The sequence below is a fragment of the Phoenix dactylifera genome, chromosome 7, assembly GCF_009389715.1.
Source record: "Phoenix dactylifera cultivar Barhee BC4 chromosome 7, palm_55x_up_171113_PBpolish2nd_filt_p, whole genome shotgun sequence".
In the NCBI taxonomy this organism is placed as follows: domain Eukaryota; kingdom Viridiplantae; phylum Streptophyta; class Magnoliopsida; order Arecales; family Arecaceae; genus Phoenix; species Phoenix dactylifera.
Genome location: NC_052398.1, coordinates 14,380,245 through 14,399,543, shown reverse-complemented (window position 1 = coordinate 14,399,543; position 19,299 = coordinate 14,380,245). Strand labels below are relative to the sequence as shown.

The 19,299-nt window shown below is 37.0% G+C and overlaps 1 protein-coding gene across 1 annotated transcript in view; it reads left to right on the top strand.

The window, feature by feature from the left end:
• LOC103710616 (probable acyl-activating enzyme 16, chloroplastic) overlaps positions 1-19,299 on the top strand; it is a 65,746-nt gene that overhangs the window by 26,280 nt on the left and 20,167 nt on the right. Inside the window, 11 exon segments of the mRNA XM_008796431.4 lie at positions 8,017-8,104; positions 13,758-13,866; positions 13,868-13,970; positions 16,412-16,530; positions 16,939-17,088; positions 17,328-17,395; positions 17,534-17,639; positions 17,859-18,017; positions 18,156-18,209; positions 18,286-18,339; positions 18,341-18,367. Coding sequence (XP_008794653.4) covers positions 8,017-8,104; positions 13,758-13,866; positions 13,868-13,970; positions 16,412-16,530; positions 16,939-17,088; positions 17,328-17,395; positions 17,534-17,639; positions 17,859-18,017; positions 18,156-18,209; positions 18,286-18,339; positions 18,341-18,367 — 1,037 coding nt within the window.

Sequence of the window (19,299 nt, the reverse complement as noted above, 5' to 3'; positions counted from 1 at the left end):
AGTAATAATACAAATAACACTAATAATAGTAATAAGATTAATAATATTAATAATAGTAATAATACTTGTTGTGGTTCAAATTTGGCCCGAGGGTGACCACGCCGGAGGAGTCGAGGGAGCTGCCGGCTGGAGTGGAAGGAGAGCCACCTCCCGCACGACGGTGTACCTGCACAAAGCCTCACTGGTGGTTCCGGTGAGGCCCCTCCGACGCTTAAGTTAGGGTGGATCTTAATTGGTCCAAAAAAGTTCCTGTAGTGCTATCTGATGAGGCTATATATAGTCCTCGGAGAGGTATCCAGGTGGCAGAGCTATGGCCTGTCCTCATCATGGGAGGAGATAGGATTCAGACAGATGGCAGCTAGAGCTTGCTTGAGGCGCACGGCGTAGGTCGTTCCTGTGAACGGTAAGGCGTTGATAGGTGTGACGGGGTATAGCTGGAGCAGCATGGCGTTGTTCTTGACTGTCGTTAGCCAGCAAGCAAAGCATAGCGCGGTGACGTTGTAGTATACGGCCATGTAGGCGGGCGTGGGCACGCACGTGGATGCGGTTGTGGGTGAAGCCGAGTTTGATGAGGGGCTGCATCGTGTATTCGGCGAGGTCGTCTTGGCGGGTGCTGAGGTCGGCCTTGCTTCTTCGATTCCGAGGTTTGCTTGGCAGGGCGCCCTGTGCTCAAGGGTCGGGGCACGCTGTTAGATGGGGCGCCCCGAACTCGGTCGGGGTGCATCGGCAAATATTAAGGGCGTTCCGAGCTCAGTCGAGGTGCGTCGGCGAATATAGAGGGCGTCCCGAGCCGCGAATATAGAGGGTGCCTTGAGCTTGGTCGGGGCGTGTCGGTGAATAGTCCTGCGGTCGAAGTTCTTTGGCTCGCAACTGACACAGCCGGACGTTCCGAGCTTGGGCTCGGGTCGTCATTATAAATATCAGAGGAGGTTGCTGTAGGTCGTGGCAGTGGAGAGATCCGGCTGAGGTAGGCTGAGCCTTTGGCGGAGTCCGAGGTCGGACTGGCTCGCTCGTAGCGAGACTGAGGTCCGGCTCAATCGGTGTTGGGGTCTATTTGGCTGAAATTGGATGGTCCTATTGTTGTGAGCAGGACAATCCAGTTTGCTCCCCATCAATACTAATAATAGTAATCATACTAAAATAGTAATGATACTAAAAATAGTAATAGTACTAAAAATAGGAATAATATAATAATAGTAATAATACTAATAATAGTAATAATATATATATATGTGTGTGTGTGTGAATATATATAAATGTATATATATATATCAATATGTTTATACAGATATATATCTATACTGATGTACATATATATATATCTGTATAGATGTACAGATATATATCTATATATATGTATATACAAGGTCCGCCGTACCGGTACCGATCGGCGTACCGGTTTTGAACTGGTGGCGTACCGGTCCGTACCGGTCCCGTACCGGTCCGAACCGGTCCCGTATCGGTTCTTCAACAATAAATTATCGGTACCGGATTTCACGCTGATCCGGTACCGGTCCCAGGCCGGCCGGTACGTACCGGCCCGTATCGGCCAGTACGGACCGGTACGCAGACCATGTGTATATATATGTGTATATATATGCATATATACATATATCTGTATATATATGTATATATATATATATGGACATATATATATGTGTGTGTGCATATATATATATATATATATAAATGTATATATATATTAATGTATACATACATATATATATATATCTGTACATATACATATATATATATATATGTATGTATATATATATATCTGTACATATACATACATATATATGTATGTATATATATATATCTGTACATATACATATATATATATATGTATATGTATGTATTTGCATATATAAGTGTGTGTATATATATACATATATGGATATATAACAAACACATATGTACACATGCACGCATATATATATATATATATATATATATATATATATATATATATATATATATATATATATATATATATATATGAATATATATGTACAGATATATATCAATGTATATGTACACATATATAGATATATTTCGGTACATATATATATATGTGTGTGTGTGTGTATGACATATTTGTGTATATATATACATATATACGTACATACATACATATATATATATATGTATGCATATATATATATATGTGTATATTTATTTATGTATGGACATATATATATATATATATCTATGTGTGTGCATATATATATATATCAATATATTTGTGCAGATATATATCTATATATATGTATAGATATATATCTATGTATAATACATATATACATATCTATATATCTGTACACACACACACACACACACACATATATATGTACAGATATATATCTATCTATCTATATATATATATGTACAGATATATATCTATATATATTCAAATATGTAGATTTTTATATATATTTATATACATATATGTCCCTATATGTATATATGGGCATATATATATATTATTACAATCATAATTTTATATAATAATAATAATAGTTATATTATGATACTATATGATATTATAATAATAATAATATTATAATATATTATTAATAATATAAATGATATTATATGATATTATATTATATGATTATATGATAATAATATTATCATATTATTAAGTATATATAATAATATTTAATAATAATATAATATAATCTATTAATAGATTAGATTCTAATCTGTTATATTATATTATATTGCTGTATTATATTACAATATTATTATAATATATTATATATTATGCTATAATTATAATAATATTGCATTACATTGTAGTAATATTGTACTATTAATAACACATTACTATATCATATCATATCATATTATGTTATATTTATGCTGTAGTATTCAATATTATATTACACAATATTATAATAATATTATACTAAATAATAATATTTTAATATATAATAGTATATAACATGGTCTGCCGAATCGGTCCGTACTGGCCGGTTCGGCCCGGTATAGATCGGTCCGGCCTGGAACCGGTACCCGAATAGCGTGGATACCGGTTCTAGCTGTTTTCGGGCTGGTAGCAATCGATACGTATGCATGCCGGTCTCGTACCGACTCGTAGGTTCGTACTGATACCATTTTTTTTAACTATAGGCGTACTGGTCTTGTACCGGCCCGTAGGTTCGCACCGGTACTAATTTTTTTTTTAACCATAGCACGCGCTGTGGTGTGAGAGTGCATGGCCACTCTGTGGCCAGCTCTGGCGCGTCCGTGCGGGCGCGGACGTGGACGCAACCCCCAAAAAAAATTTCCGCGTGCGTTCGCGCGTGTCCGTGAACCAAAAAATATATACATATAAACAAAGATCGGACTGGTTCCGGTATGGACCGTTCTCGAACCGGTCCGATAAGCGACCGGTACCAATTCAGCGTACCTTGGTATATGATATTATATTGTATTATTTTCCACTATGCAATTCTATGCGATAACCTTTATTGTCATTTTATCATACCAAAAGCACTTTTTTATTTTAGTTACCAAGCATATGTTCAAATTTCACAGTACTTTAGAATTGTAGTTACCAAACAGCAAATAGTTTTTAATAAAAACTTTACTTTCAAAAGCTCTACTTTTCGAGAGTTCTTCTAAAATCTCTAAAAGCTCCACTGCCAATAGCAATCCAAAACAGGGCTTTATAATAACAATATTCAAATTAAAGCTTCTTGGAGTTATCGAAACTAGATTTGCTTCTATACATATTCTTGTGAAACAAATTTATCAGGCAAAATTGACCTTTTGCAAGTTGTAGTGAATGGTGGTTGATGAGAATGGAAGGTTCTACAATGATAATCGCACCCAAACACCCAAAAAATTAAAGGAATCTTGGTTAGTAGATGTGGGATAAAATTGAGGATGATTTGGATTTCACTAGACCAATTGTTTGTATGTTTGGGGATTGTGACATCGTCAGAGCCATGCTCCATAAATTCTATGAAAAATGGGACTCTGTGATTGAAGAAGTGCAAAAAAGAGGATGTTTAAGCATGAGAAGAAAAATCTGTACAAAGAAAGCAAGTTATATAATGAAGTATATGAAGGTTCGAGCCAAGGTGGACCAAGAATAGCATACCAGTATTCCACTTCATTATTGCTCATTGTTTCAATGCCAAATTTTATAGTGAAAAATGGCTAAATGGAGTTGGTCATGTTCCTTCTCATCTTAACGAAAAGATCTTCCAGTGGAGAAATGCATGCTTTGATAGGTTGTTTTCAAACCCTCCACTCCATAGTAAAGTTAATGAGGAGTTTGGAAAATTTTGTACATCAATATGGAACTTTGATAATTGGCAAGTTCTCAGAGCTAGATGTTCTTTGTAGTTTGTATCCTATTTCATCCAAGCATCTAATGCACCAACACCTGCAAGCCTTGCATTAGGTAATATTTTTATGATTAGAGTGTATCATTTTCATAATATATTTGTTTATACATTTTCCAGTTGATTACTTTTATTCTGCAATTATAAAATATTAATTATAAAAGATTGATTCAATTAATGTGATAACTTGTAGGTTATTAGGACAACCGGGCTCTCATTATGTTATGAAAAAATTGCAGTACTTTTGAAATGATATCAAGTATCAAAACGAATAGATTGACATCACAACATGCAAAGGATTGCGTTTATATATATATATATATATTTAACTTAGTGTATCCTATCAACAAAAGAAGATACATATCACAAGGATGCCACTTCCAAGTATTAGGATGTCGGTGGAGATGATTTCGATATAGATGGGTCAAGTAAACTTGAACTAGCAAATTTGTCTCTTGATGACCTAATCTTGGAGATGGTCAATTTTGATGTAAGGGATCAAAGACAAATGACGACATTAATTGGAGATGGAGACCTCCTCAATTGATCTAGATCGAAAAATATCCTGTTATGGTCATATTTTAAGGATGTGTTTTGTGCATGTTGTTATGTGAAAATTTTGCTGGAATTGGAAAGCTTCTTGTTTTGTGGGTATAGGAAAGTAGATGGATTCTAATGCAACTATTTGGGATACATAGATGAATTTCATGTTATTGACTTGTAGTAATGAGACTCTTATTTTGTATTTTGAACATGATCAAGATCCATAAGCGACGAAGAAATGAAGTTTTCTTGCTTTAGTTATTATTTAATTTTGGTAGATGTACTTGTGCATATTGAACATATTGATCCTTTATTGTCCATTGGACTCAACCCCTTGTGCTCTTAGATGGATAGAAGCACTCTTAGATGAAAGTTTGCATGCATCATATGAAAGGGTGCATCAAAACCAAAGTTCGTCGTATCGGTACCGGATCTCGTACTAGTGCCACACGGCCCACACTAGTATAGTGTCGGTACGCCACCGGTACCGGTACCGAACCGGTATACTACATCCGGTACTGTCCGCTTCGATACGGTACAACATGCTTAAACCCACTCAATCTGATCCTTTCAAGTTTCAGCCATCCTTACGCTTAAGGTCGGCAGAACCAGTACTGGGCACCGTACCGGTTCTCCGGTAGCATGAATTGGTACGGAGGAGACGACATGCAGATCGTGGGAGAGAGAAAGAGAGAGAGAAGGGGGAGAGAGGGAGGGAGTTCGACGGAGGGTGTCGGATGCCGGCCCTCCATCGGTGTCCCGCCCTCTCCCTCCTTCCCTTCCCCGTTCGCTCTTTCTTCTTCATCTCCAGCTCCGGCAATGGATTTCGTTTTCTTTGTTGGAACCATACCAGTGAGCCACTGGTATGGCTCGGGACGGTCGGAACTGGCCGGTTCGGGACGGTTCCGCCGACCTTGCTTGTGCTTTATAAATAAGAAAAGATATTCCATTGGGCCCTCATCTCAAACTTGTGAAGTCAATCTTAGTTTCTCTCAAAGTTTTAAATCTTGTGAGATAGAAGTGTCCCGATTTCCTTGCAAAACAAGATGCCCCACGTCCACTTCATTGCAGTGGCCATCGTAGTCAAGTGTCCCGATACTTGCTCAGGATGCTTTTTTTTATTTCTTTCTTAATTATTTGTGAAGTTTTATAATTTTATTTATTTTTTAAACATATTTGAATTTTAAAAGTAATGTATGTAAGATAAATTGACCCTACTTAGTGTACTCTAAGTCTAAGGTGAGAAGCTATACGAATGGAAATATGGTTATCTGAATAATGTCTATAAGTGTTTCTCTGTTGTCAAATAATACCGGCTAATATTAATGTGCTACATTAGATCAAGCTGACTATGTTACATTATGACTTGCTACTGCTCGATTTCATGAGAGCAAACATTTCTAAGCTAAGGAGATCTGGTTATATTGGTCCATCATGTGCTGAAAATTTTTAAATGTTTTGACACTTTCTGATCATTCTGTCTTCTTTATATATGCCTAGTCTATTGAAGATCCTTCCTCGATTACCTAAAAATGACACTGCATGAGCCCTTGACAAGACAAAAATGATAGATTTGATGAAAAATGTGGCAATTTTTATCGCACAAAGCTCAGTCGCATAGCCAGTCACTTTTACCTTCAGTACTCTCGTGTTGAAATTTACAAATTGATCTTCAGTGCCACATGAGTGGCAATGAAGTAAACAAGACTGTCATATTGTATAACAAAATAAGCTTAAGTGTATGTATGCAGTTATTTTATTATTGCTTAAGTTTCTTAAATTGCTGCTCCAGGCAATTAACACGATGCTCCATTCTTCTTAGTTTGAAAGTATTACTGTTAAACAGAAGCAGGATGAGATCCTACAGCAGAGGTCATGGGATGATTGGGATTTTTCGAGAAAAACGGTATGATTATTTGTTGGAGGAAGATTTATTTTATTTTTTTATTTCTCTCCACCAGGATAGATGGGTGAATCACCCATTTCAATGCGTGACCCGGCCGGGACGAAGGTGGGATGGGCGGGATGGCCCGCGGACATGGGTTTCGGATCCCCGCACCTGTCCCAAGTCCTGTTATCTCATGGCAATGGGATGGGATGGTCCCTATCCCGCTGGTACTTCAAACCTTGGTTTCTCCATTTTGCCAAGGGTCTAAAGAGTGATCAAGAAAAAGGGTTAAGTTCAAATGTATGTTTTAGGCACGTGGTTAGTTTTTCAAGTGAGATTTAAGGCACCTTATGGGCACTTAGGTTAACACCGAAGTTTACAGGGTCAAAAGAATGACTCTTTTGGGCTTTTTTGGCTAAGTTTGTTTCACCATTTTCCACTACTGCGCTTGGCTAGTTTGGGTATGACTTTCAGCCTTCTTTTGTTGGAGTGCATTTCAAGGAGACTATGAATGTTTTGTTGTATCTAGCGAATAGACTGCCGCTAACTGTTTGCACTATAGTAGGGAGGATGCCACTCTAAAGAGTGTCATCATTAGTGTTGCTTGAGCTAAATGATGTTTTCTAACGTTGTGTTATTTTATTTACTGCTTGTTTGTGAAAATACTTACCACATTGGAATTGCGAATTTGTCTTCTACCCAATACCTTTTTTTCCTACTCTTCATGTACACTTTCGATTATGATGATTTTTTTTAGAAAAAATTCTGGCGGTCCTTTGATGACAAACCTTGTCATTTAAATGGTAGTTGACCCTTAATCTTATGGCAGATACTTCTCTTATCTAAAGTTACACTAATAAGTAATTGGCACTAATTTCTGAAGTATTCTTGTTACATTACTTCGTAACCCAAGCAATCCATTTATAGAGCCTTCTCTAAGAGTTGCCATCCATAATTGACTTCATTATGATGGAAGAAGGATTGAATGATGGTGAAGATGAAATCCCCATACTACAAAGTTTACATTCTTAACGTGTTGCTGTTCTTATAAGATTAAATATTTATTTTGCTTAATTTGGAAGTTTTGTATCGTTTCATGAGCAATACAGTTTTCCAATTTTTGGAGGGAAAAAAATTCTGTCTTTCAAGAATGTTCGTTTATTATTTCAGTTTCTTTATCATGTGTCGCTACAATTCATATCTTGTGTCTAAATGTTTGTATGGTAGGAATCATGGCTACTGGTGCAATCAATGTGGTCCGGGGCACAAGATCTTCAGATGATGAACTATTCCAAATATATAAACATTCTGAAAGGTTAGAGAATTATTTTTTTCTTTTTTCTTTTATGGGGAGCACTTTTAAATTTCAAGGTACTATTTGTTATTTTACTCTTACTCAAATTGAATGGATAAGTTGTCTTTATTCATTTGGAGAATGACTTTAATCTGGATGATTCATTTCAATTGTTTAAATTGTATGTCGGTGCTCAACTGGAGTGAAAGTTAGAGCCAACATTCATTCTCTGTCCTCCTCTAGTGGCAGAATAAGTATTCTTCTTCAATGGGAACAAAACTGATAAGTAATATTAATGTCATGCTTTTCCTTTAAGCAAAAGTTTAAGTTGATGTTTTTCTAAGTATTTTGATCAGAATACATATTACTCTTGTTACATTGGAAAGGAAAATGCAAATTATGATAAAATTCCCCAATGGCATTTATTATTGATAGCGAAAGGTAGGGTAGGTACGAGTGAGATTCTTGGAAGTCAGATCAGTATGCCAACCTAGGAACATGACTACATGCACATGTATTTGATGAAAGCTGTAACCTGATTTTATCTGTGTATCTGGAATATGTGGCTATGCTCCAACTTATCCACAGAGGCACATCAATATTTCTACCCAAGATCTAATCCATTTTGAAATAAAAAAAGGAAAAATTATAGCGACCCCCCCTCAACTTAGGGCTTGTCCCACAGACACCCCCTCGACTTTAAAATTCCAAATGGACTATTTCAAGTTTCAAACTATTTCAAATTTGCCCTCCCATTCATCTCTATTAATAGAATGGTGTCACGTGACAGTCACATGGTAGCATAAAGTGATTGTAGGATGAAAATGCCCCTTGGTATCATTTATTTGAGTGGAGTCCTTTCATTTTTCAGTTTTTTCCTATTTTGTTCCACCAAGACGAACAATCAGGTCATCTTCCTCCTTCTCCAGGTCCATCCTCGATGCCCCAGAACCCCCTCTCTCTACTCGCCTAGCCCTACCACGTGATCTCCTTTTCTCTGGCGGACCCTCTTAATCAAGATCCTCCTCTATAATCTCGTAGGCGGAAGAGCACAAATCCTTGAAATCTTGTGCCCGATCGGGTGATGGGATTTTGGAAGAGCTTGAGCACGGACTCTAGAGCATGGGTAATGGGCTTCAGGAAGGCAATGGTGATTGGGTGGAATTGGAACTGACATCACCAAGGATGTGGTATAGGGTATCCTTGCAGTAGAAATTAGAGAGGAGGAGGGGCTTCCCTTCTGGGGAGGGAATTTGGTGATTGAGCTGCGCTAATATCCCATGCGTGCCATCCGAGTCTCTAGCCTCCACCATTTTCGCAGTCTTGAAGAGCTGGTCCACCAACACAACTTCATCAACCTACTTCAAGACCCACTGTCTTAGGAGATAGGATTTCTTGGATGTAAAAGGAGGGAAGTGGAGGGCAATGGGGAGATGATTTATTTATTTTTTCAATAATATGGAGCTTATTCCCATGGTTTAGAGTCTTTATACTGTTTAGACTGTTTGATATATTTAATATTCGTCATCCTCTTCTTGATGGTTTTAGTTGGAGAGAGAAGTAAGAAGCAAACGGCTGAATAAATTACATGCATAGCTTTGTTGGCTTTCTTTTGTTAGGAAAGAGGAATAAGGAGCAAATGGTCAAATCGGTTCCAACTTACAAGCATAGCTATGCTTTCTTTCTTTTGTTAATGTTGTTGACATTGTAATTATATCAGACTCTTTACTCGGACTTGTAATACATTGTAGATTAAGCCGATGTTGTTTGATGATTAGGCAAATTCAATTGACCTTTCATGACCTACCAAGTTTGGTGCTTCGATACTATTATGCCCATTTAAGGATTTTCTTTTGTTGGTGAGAGGAGGCAAATCCTGTGCTACATTTGGTTTCAGCATTTGTTTGAACATTTAATCTGCTATATCTTAAATCTTAATCCAAAACTGCAGTGAGTGCTTGTCTGATTGCTTAGCTTCCAAAGCATATCTGCGAGTTTGTTTGTTTTTCCTGTCCTAATATGGTAACTTTTCAGCAAGTAGAGTATTCCTTCAAGTCTTGATGAGGTTGTTTATCCATCAGTAAACAATCTTACAGCCAGTACTTGTTAAGAAACTGCTAAGCTATGAGTTGTTACCGCTAGTAGGCTTAACTGAATGATGAGATCTATGTTATGGCTCTTGAGAACCATGATTTCCAGCTGGGAAAATTTTTGATGTAATCTCATTTGCCTCACATTGAAATTTCTGTAAGGATTGATTGCAATATAAATCAAGGCCGTATAACAAGTGAGAAGGCATCTTAAGTGGCAGAGCTTGTCTATTCCATTGTCATAAGTGTGGCCATATTTCTTATTCGGATTGTTAGGTCTAATGATACCCATTTTAAGTATAACAAGTGAGAAGGCATGTTAAGTGGCAGAGCTTGTCTATTCCATTGTCATAAATGGGGCCATATTTCTTAGGAGGATTGTTAGGTCTAACGATGCCCAATTTTAAGTATTAGAGAAGCTGAAAGCTCTGGCTATCTAAGTGATTATAGAGAAGCTGTTTGGTGGATTAGCAAGAGTTAAAAAATAGCCATGATGACATTAGTAACGCAATGTACTTTCAATGGATCATGCACAGTGAAACAATGCTCATAAATGGGGTTCAATGCCTTGCAAATATTTTGATCTTACAATGCATCCGAAACAGCAAGATATGAGATAAAATAAGTGCAATGCCGTGCACCTCCACCAAGAATATGGACCTGCTTTCCCTTTCCAGGATGTGTAGAGAATATATAACAGAATGATCTTCAGCTAGAAGCACTCATTATTACACCACACTTGAAAGCCTTGATTATTTTGGTTTTCATTGGCATAGTTCACAGAAGATCCTCATCTTCTACCTTTAGCATCTTCTCCATTTGGCAAGGTATAAGATATTCAGAAATTTTTTTGAACATAAGATGAGCATTGATGAATTTGGCACACCAGAATTAAATATCTGTGGTACTAAAGATGGCCTGCTGCCAAAAGGAAAAGTAGGTTAGAAGCATTCGTAGAGAAGGCCTAGTGGAGGATGAGGAAAGCCTTCTTTTGCACTCTTCATCTTGCATATAAGCAGTGGAACAAAAAACCAATGCTAAAGGAGTAATTGACTCCTCTGAATTCTGGGGCAGCAATCGGTTGGATCGGGACAGGTATAGGTCGGGTCGGATGCATGTTGGGTCAAAAATTAATCAATCCAAACCCGATCCTTTTATTAAATAGTTCAAAATTTCATATCTGTATCCGACCTGTTTATTAAACAAGCAACTCGACCCAACCACATAACCCATTTATTAAACAAGTCAAGTCAGATTAAATGGGTTAAATGGATTTTTAACGGATTAAATGGATTTAAACAGGTTAAACAAGTTAAGCATGTCAGGCTAAATGGGTCATAATCAGGTTTAGTAGGTTTTAAATAGGTTAAATGGGTTGGTTATGACCCAAACTAATTAATAAATGGGTCAAAACGGGGCTAAATGGGTCAACGGTCTAAACTTGATCCCAACCCATTTAATAAACAGGTATAGATGGGTTGAACCATTTACCCAAACCCGTTTATGTCAAACCAAACCTGCTTAAAGTGGGTCGTTCGTGGGTCGAGTTATAAATCGCTACCCCTATTTGAATTCAACATATAACCAACTAATTTATGTCTCGTTTATAGGAACTCACATTTCCACCCCATTAAATCGATCACATTGGGAATTTCTATAAGACAATCACCTCAGTGTTCCAACCAAGGGAATGCAGTTCAGCCCTAATCTAGCAGCCTCTATTAACAAAACAACACTCCGTCTTGATCAAAATGTCGATGAATGCTTGATAATCGCCCGAAGGGAGGACGGGAGCAAAGGATTTGATGAGAATGGTTGGAACTGGGGGTAGCCGAAAAGACGTTCAAACAGGCTAAAAAGGGTAGAGGCCATTTTCATCATTTGAAACGATAGGCTAATGCCGTTTGCCAATCGGGGAGCTAGAGGACCAGTTTGGAACAGTTTGAAAACTTGAAGGGCCCATTTAGAACTTTTTAAAGTCAAGGGGGTGTCTCTAAGATAGGCCTTAAATTGAGGGGGCATCCCTATATTTTTTCCATAAAAAAAATATAAGATTGCTGCCTCCCCTAAACCAAAACTCCTCCCATGCCACATCAATAAATATCTTTGATGTATATGCTAGAAGAAAATTAACAGTTTTATTAGTTGAAGTTATGATTTGATAAACCCCGTCTATTGAACACATGAAGTCTACTCTTTCTTGCCTAGATTTTTAGTTCTTTATGTTTCAATTAGACTATTTTCCATTTGACATTTATTATGGCTTATTTTATTCAAGATTGTAGTTTTCTTTAATATAGCACTAAATTAGCATGTTTTATACATTTTTATATGCATAACTAAATTGGTTTGCTCTCTTGCTGGTAGTTTAGCATCTTATATTTCTATTGTAGTGAATATTCATCAATATACTTTACGTGGCCCAAAATCTTGCTGACTGAATGCTCCTACACCACCATGCGTAGCCCTTTACCTTATGTAATGTTTATTATGGTACACTAACCACTTGATGATTTGGCTTGCTTTATTGAAACCAAGGAAAGCCGTACCGGCCCGTATGGGCCGGTACGTACCGGTCCGGTCCTTGACCGGTACCGGAAACATATGAAAACCGGTATTTTCCGGTTTTCATCTCGTACCGGTGCGAAACGGCCACCGCATGCTGTGGTTTTTAAAACCACCGCATGGCGCCTGGTTTTAAGGACTTTCAAAAAAAAAGGCGGGTTTTTTTTTTTTTTTTTGGAACCACAGCGCCACGCGCTGTGGTTTTAAAAACCGCCGCGTGGCGCGTGGTTTTAAAAACCACGCGCCCGCGTGTGGTTTTAAGGAAGAAGTGACCCACGGGCCACTTCTTTCAAATAAAAAAAAAGCTGGGTTTTCTTTTTTTTTGTGGGAACCACAGCGCCAAAAACCACGCGCCCGCGCGTGGTTTTAAGGAAGAAGTGGCCCACGGGCCACTTCTTTCAAATAATAATAAAAAAAAGCTGTGGCCTGTCGGCTCTGCGAACTGGCCGGTACGGTACCGGTACCGACCGGTATGTACCGGTCCGGCCGGCCACTGGTACGCCGATCCGGACCGGTACGGTGAACCTTGATTGAAACATTCATTTTCTTTGTTAAAGGATATCCTAAGCTCGTCCAAAGCCTGCCATATGATTTGGAGAACAATTTGGATATTGAATTCCTTTATCCCACCATCAATATTTTGTGCGCTCCATCTTGTGTCATGTAGAGCTGGACTTGTTTGTTGGAGCATTATCGCCACGTGACAATTTCTGCTTTAATAAATTTCATGTGTTTTGACAGAACTTGTTCTCATTCTTTTTTCTTCGCTTCCTTCTTCAAAAGCTTCTGTAAAAATTGTTTGTTTTATGCTTTAGTCTTGTCTTTAGTTTGCTCTCATTATTTAATCATGCTTGTAGCGATGAGTGAAAATTAATTTATTAAAATATGAAAAAAATCAATAACCTTGATATATCTTGAAACCAATGTATCATTTACATGTTATCGCAAAGTGATTTTTTTTTTTTGCATACTTTTGGATCACTAAAATCTTTTGATGTTTTTTCATTTTGTCATCACAGTGTTGCCCTGGTTGTGGACAGTCCACAATTTTTAGACAGACTTGCAGAATCTTTAATTCCAAAGGCTGTTGTCAGATTTATTGTTCTACTCTGGGGTGAGAAATCATGCCTCAATGGTAAAAGCTGTAAAGGACATTCCCTTATATGATTATAGGGAGATCATAGAATTAGGGCGAGAAAGCCATCATACATTGCTTCAATCTTGGAAACAAGGTAAAACTTTCTTCAGAGACATCTAGAGATTTAATAGACTGCAGAAAAACATTTCTTTCTTCCAGATTTATATATTCATCTTATATTTAAGAGTTTCCTTCAATGATCAATATAAATTGCTATTACAGTATGCATTTTCAATATCTATGTTCACCATCTGTAATATATTGAGGGTGATTCATTTATTAAGTTATGGTTGCATAAGATGAATGTTATGATAGATGATGATGTACTAAGTAGTGAACCTACTTATAATCTAAACATGAAGCTGGTTGTGTTTTTAAAGTGGTTTTATTTTTTATTATGTACTTGTAGTAATCATCTAATATTTCTATTAAGTCACACATGCTTTTTAGTAGCAACAATTATTTTGTTATTAGTATATTAAATAATCGTAAGTACATCTATTACATACTATTTATTGGCACGAAAAATGTAAAGCACATATTTAAGGAAGTAAATCAAGTAAAAAAAATTGAGAATTACAATGCGGTACAAGAAACAAAGAATTGGGTTAAACAGCCTTGCCATCAATAAATTTATGAATTCTTTAAATAATAACATTCATGTTTGTCTACCATATTATATAGTGTCTGTATATACACCATTAGCTTTTATGTTATTAAACTTTTGCAATAACCTATGACTTGCCTCCCTAATTATATGATATAAGAGCATAAAATTGGTATCCAATTGATGTATTCTTATGCTGCCAATTTAACCACCCATTGGCAATCGTCTTTAATGGATTGGATCATCATGCCCTCATGACTTCTCTGCCAGCTTTGAACTTTATTTGCTAGAAATTCATTGGATATGACATTAGTGTTAATCATTGAAACATGGCCATGATATAGCTTTGAAAAATTTCATGGAACTTGACTCTCAAGTTTCCAAAGCAAGGTTTGCTGAACTAGTACCGGAAGTTGTATATTGGTTATTGGTTTTGTACGTACTGTACCCAGTATCGTACAGAGCCAACATGTATCGAAGATGAAAGCTCTAGAGAAGATTAGGGGAGAGAGGGAATCAATTCTTAAATTTAGAAAAATATGTTTTCTACTTCAGAAAATACTTCTGAATTATGTAATATATACTACTATTTTTTTAATTTTTTGTATTGAAAATATATTTTAATTTTTTTTTAAAGCGGTTTGCACTAGTTTGATGCTTTAACGGCCACGCAGACCAATAGCCGTTAGAGAAGAAGAGAGAGGGACCACACGCTAGTTACCAGTACCTCGATAGCTGCCACTTGATTAAACCGGGAATTCATAGCATTACTATATCTTGCCTATTCATTGTGGGTTGGTTATTCGTTAGTACGGGTTTAGCTTACGACTTGTTTGGAAGTCCTCGGCCAAATGGTAGTAAATACTTGCACATGGTCTGCCGTACCGATCGGTACGAGCCGGTACGTACCAGTACTGGACGGAACCGGTACGATACAGCTATATTTTTCGATTCCGACTATTCGTAACCCGTATCGGCCCGTACTGACCCGTACCAAACCGGTACCGGCCCATACCGATCTCAATTTTTTTTTTGACTTTTGGCTCGAGTATCGGTTCGGTTCGGTATGGTACCGGTACCGTATTGGTACCGGTGCCCACTGGTATGTCGGTACGGTCGGTATAATGGACCTTGCACTTGCACCTATTGAGCTTCCTGGGGAAGTCAAATTTGTCAAGTTTAGATGTTCTAAAACTTTCATTAGGGTGGGTTGTAACCAAGGATCGCCAAACTAGTACCGGTAGGCGTACCGGTCGGCCACGGAATCGGTTTCGGCCTGCTTCACACATGCAAAAGCTCAAAAAAAATTGGAACGGTATTGGCCGATACAGGCCGGTTCAGGCCGGTACGGGTCGGTACTATTTTTTAACGTCGAACCGGACCGGTCAGAGACCAAACCGGTTCGGTATGGGCTGAACCGGCCGGTACGGGCCGGTTCAGCATTTCTTGGTCGTAACAACTACATAAGTGGGTTGTAACAACCAGCATAAACTGATCCGCTTTCCGGGTGGTTCAGGCATATGGCATACAATGTATATATTATGTAATATATATTTGTAAAAATTTATAAGCAAGTTGGGTTGGATCATAAATTTGTAATTAGGTGAGTTCAAACCTAAACTTGGGCCCAACCCAGTCAATAGGTTGGTCAATTGGGTCGGGTCACAATATGGTAAGTGTGTTAAATTTTGTATATTCATGGTATCCAATGCAGCTGTCCTATGGTACTTTGGATCCTTTTCAATTTTTTCTATAGAACTCTTTTGCTTTCTTCTTTTTCATCTCCTTATTAAATTTATAACAGTTATAAAAGGAAAAAGAAGAAAAACCAGATGATACACTGCAGAGTTATATGATTCCTCTCTTCTTTTTTTTTGTTGTTGTTAGAGATTGATATATAGATGGACTAAATGACTAATATTTTGTAGGCCAGAATTATGCATGTGAAACCATCGGCCCTGAAGATGTTGCTGCGCTGATGTATACAAGTGGAACAAGTGGCACACCAAAGGGTGTAATGCTTACGCATCAAAATCTCTTGCATCAGGTTTGAGGAATGGGTTTTCTGATCTATGCTTAGTCAGGCTCGAATCAATGTTTATTTTCTTTGCTAATGCATCAAGCAATTTCTGCTAGAACCACTTTAATGTTCTATGTATGTTGTTCAAGCCTGGTTTGTAAATGTTTTGCTCAATATTGAGAAACACCCAATTTATCTATTCTATCTTTTGACTATGCAAATGTTTTATTACTTTCCAAATTTCTACATACATAGATACATGCACAAGCAATTTCTACTAGAACCATATTTGTGTTCTATGTATGTTGTTCAAACCTCCACACGTTATAAAATCTGCATCAATAGTCTCAAGTGGTTTTGGATGTATTTTTATTATTTCTTCCTTTTCTCCTATGTGAATTCTCAGTTTTTGTCTCTTTGCATCCTGTGTTTTAGATAAGGAACTTGTGGGACATTGTGCCTGCAGAAGCTGGAGACAGATTTCTAAGCATGCTTCCCCCTTGGCATGCATATGAGCGTGCTTGCGAGTATTTCATCTTCACTTATGGGATCGAGCAAGTTTACACAAATGTGAAAAACTTGAAGGTATTATTCTTACTTACATCCTTTGGTTGCCAAGTTTGAATAACTCATGCCTTAGAACTTCCCTTGGTTGGCATCAAGGTGATGGACCAGAAAGGTAGATTCATTCTTGAACTGGCTTAGCTGTTTTTTGCTAATTAATTTTTGACATTTTTACCATTAGTTGAAGATGAGTGTTATCAATTGCATACATATATATGCTTCCTTTTTTTGATTTTGTTTTGTTTAAATATTTTGGATAGGATGATTTGCAGCGGTATCAACCGCACTATCTTATTTCTGTTCCTTTGGTTTATGAAACACTCTACAGGTTAGTACTGTGTATGAGAACTAGAATGCAGCATAATTTGAAAGTATTGATGCTTAATCACCTAATATTATGACAATGGAGCCATGGATCAATCCGACCTATGATGGTTTCAAATGTTTCCTTGATGGTCTTCTGCAGGTCAATCAATAAACAGATCTCTTCAAGTTCTGCTGCTCGAAAGCTTGTTGCACTTACATTAATCAATATTAGTTTGCTATATATGGAGGCAAAGAGGATTTATGAGGTACATTTCACTCCTTTCACTTGTTCATCATAGAATTACCAGTATGCTCAAATTCTTGGTAGAGATATATTTTTGAGGCCTTAAATCACTGAGAACTCTTGTGAATATAAACTGCACAAATTTTCATGGTTTACTCCTTAAAAAATTATTGCCAAGGCAAGTTGGTCAAATCATGTATTTGAATTGCATTTTTTTTCTTCTACGTTGTATCTGATGAAGGGAAGGGTCATAGCAGAAAAGCATGGGCAAAAATCGTCCATCATCGTCTTGATTGACTGGTTGTTGGGAAGAATTGTTGCTGCACTTCTATGGCCATTACATAACTTGGGAATGAAGCTAGTGTACGGTAAAATTCACTCAGCAATTGGAATATCAAAGGTATAATGCAGAAATGGTATTTTGTTCGACTAGGGAGATCTATCTTTGCTTCTTATTTTGTTCAATTTTATGATAAAGTTTTTTTTCATGCAATATTAGTATTTGAATAAATTCAGAGCTTTGTATGACACATTGCAGGCTGGCATAAGTGGTGGTGGAAGTTTGCCAATGTATATTGATAGGTTTTTTGAGGTTAGAATCTTTGGACAATGTTTTGTAGAATTGGTAAGGATTTCTTCATGGCAATATTTTGTATATGTGCTTGCAGGCTATTGGCGTGAAGGTGCAGAATGGTTATGGTTTAACAGAAACTTCTCCTGTTTGTGGCTGCTCGACGGCCAGATTGCAATGTAAAAAAATCAAATTCGATCCTAGAAGAATGATTTACACAATTCAAACTTAAATTTGCAAAATACTTTGTGAATATTAAAAGCATATAATATGCCTCCTTTAAAAGAGCATAAGAATTTTTGTGGTGGAAAATTGAAGGGTGGCCTTTTCAAGCACCTTAAAATATTCTTATGGTTATTGAACTCCCTTTTTTGTCCTTTTTTTGTGCTACGAAGGTATTTCTATGGTAGACTAGTCTAGATGGCTGACTAATCTATGCAAAAAATATGGAGCAATTTTAGATGTCTCAGAATGATCATAGGGACCATTTGACAAAAACATACATCACTATCTAGTATCTACTAACATTTTGCATTAAGCTAGATCCTTGTTTCTTGATTGCCTAGAAGCACAGACTAGCATACAGGATACGGATACAGAAATGCAGATACGACAAACCCTGAAATAGTAGGATATGATATATATTTATATATATGCACCAAAAAAATGAATATACATATACATATATATACATATATATATATATATATATATGTAATTTAAAAAATCTATAAAACATAATAGGTCACTAAAATAACATAGTGCATATTTTAAATGGTAGCATCAACTTTCACCAGCTCATCATTTAGTCTTCAAATTAACCCAAAGAATCCATTTCATACGTCATATTTTGATATTAATGTCATAGACAGCAAAATTAACCGATCATTATTAAAATGTTAGCATGCAAAAGGAAAGCAAATGCCTTCCCCTCATATTTGGAGGTATCGGAGAATTATCTCAACTGTATCTATGAAGTATCCAGGTTATTCTTTTAATTTTGAAAATAGGATACTTTCCCAGGTATTGAACACGTGTCCAAGAAGTATCCAAGTATTGGTATCCGATTCATATTCAAGACAGTCATGACGTGATTTGAAGTATCCGTGCT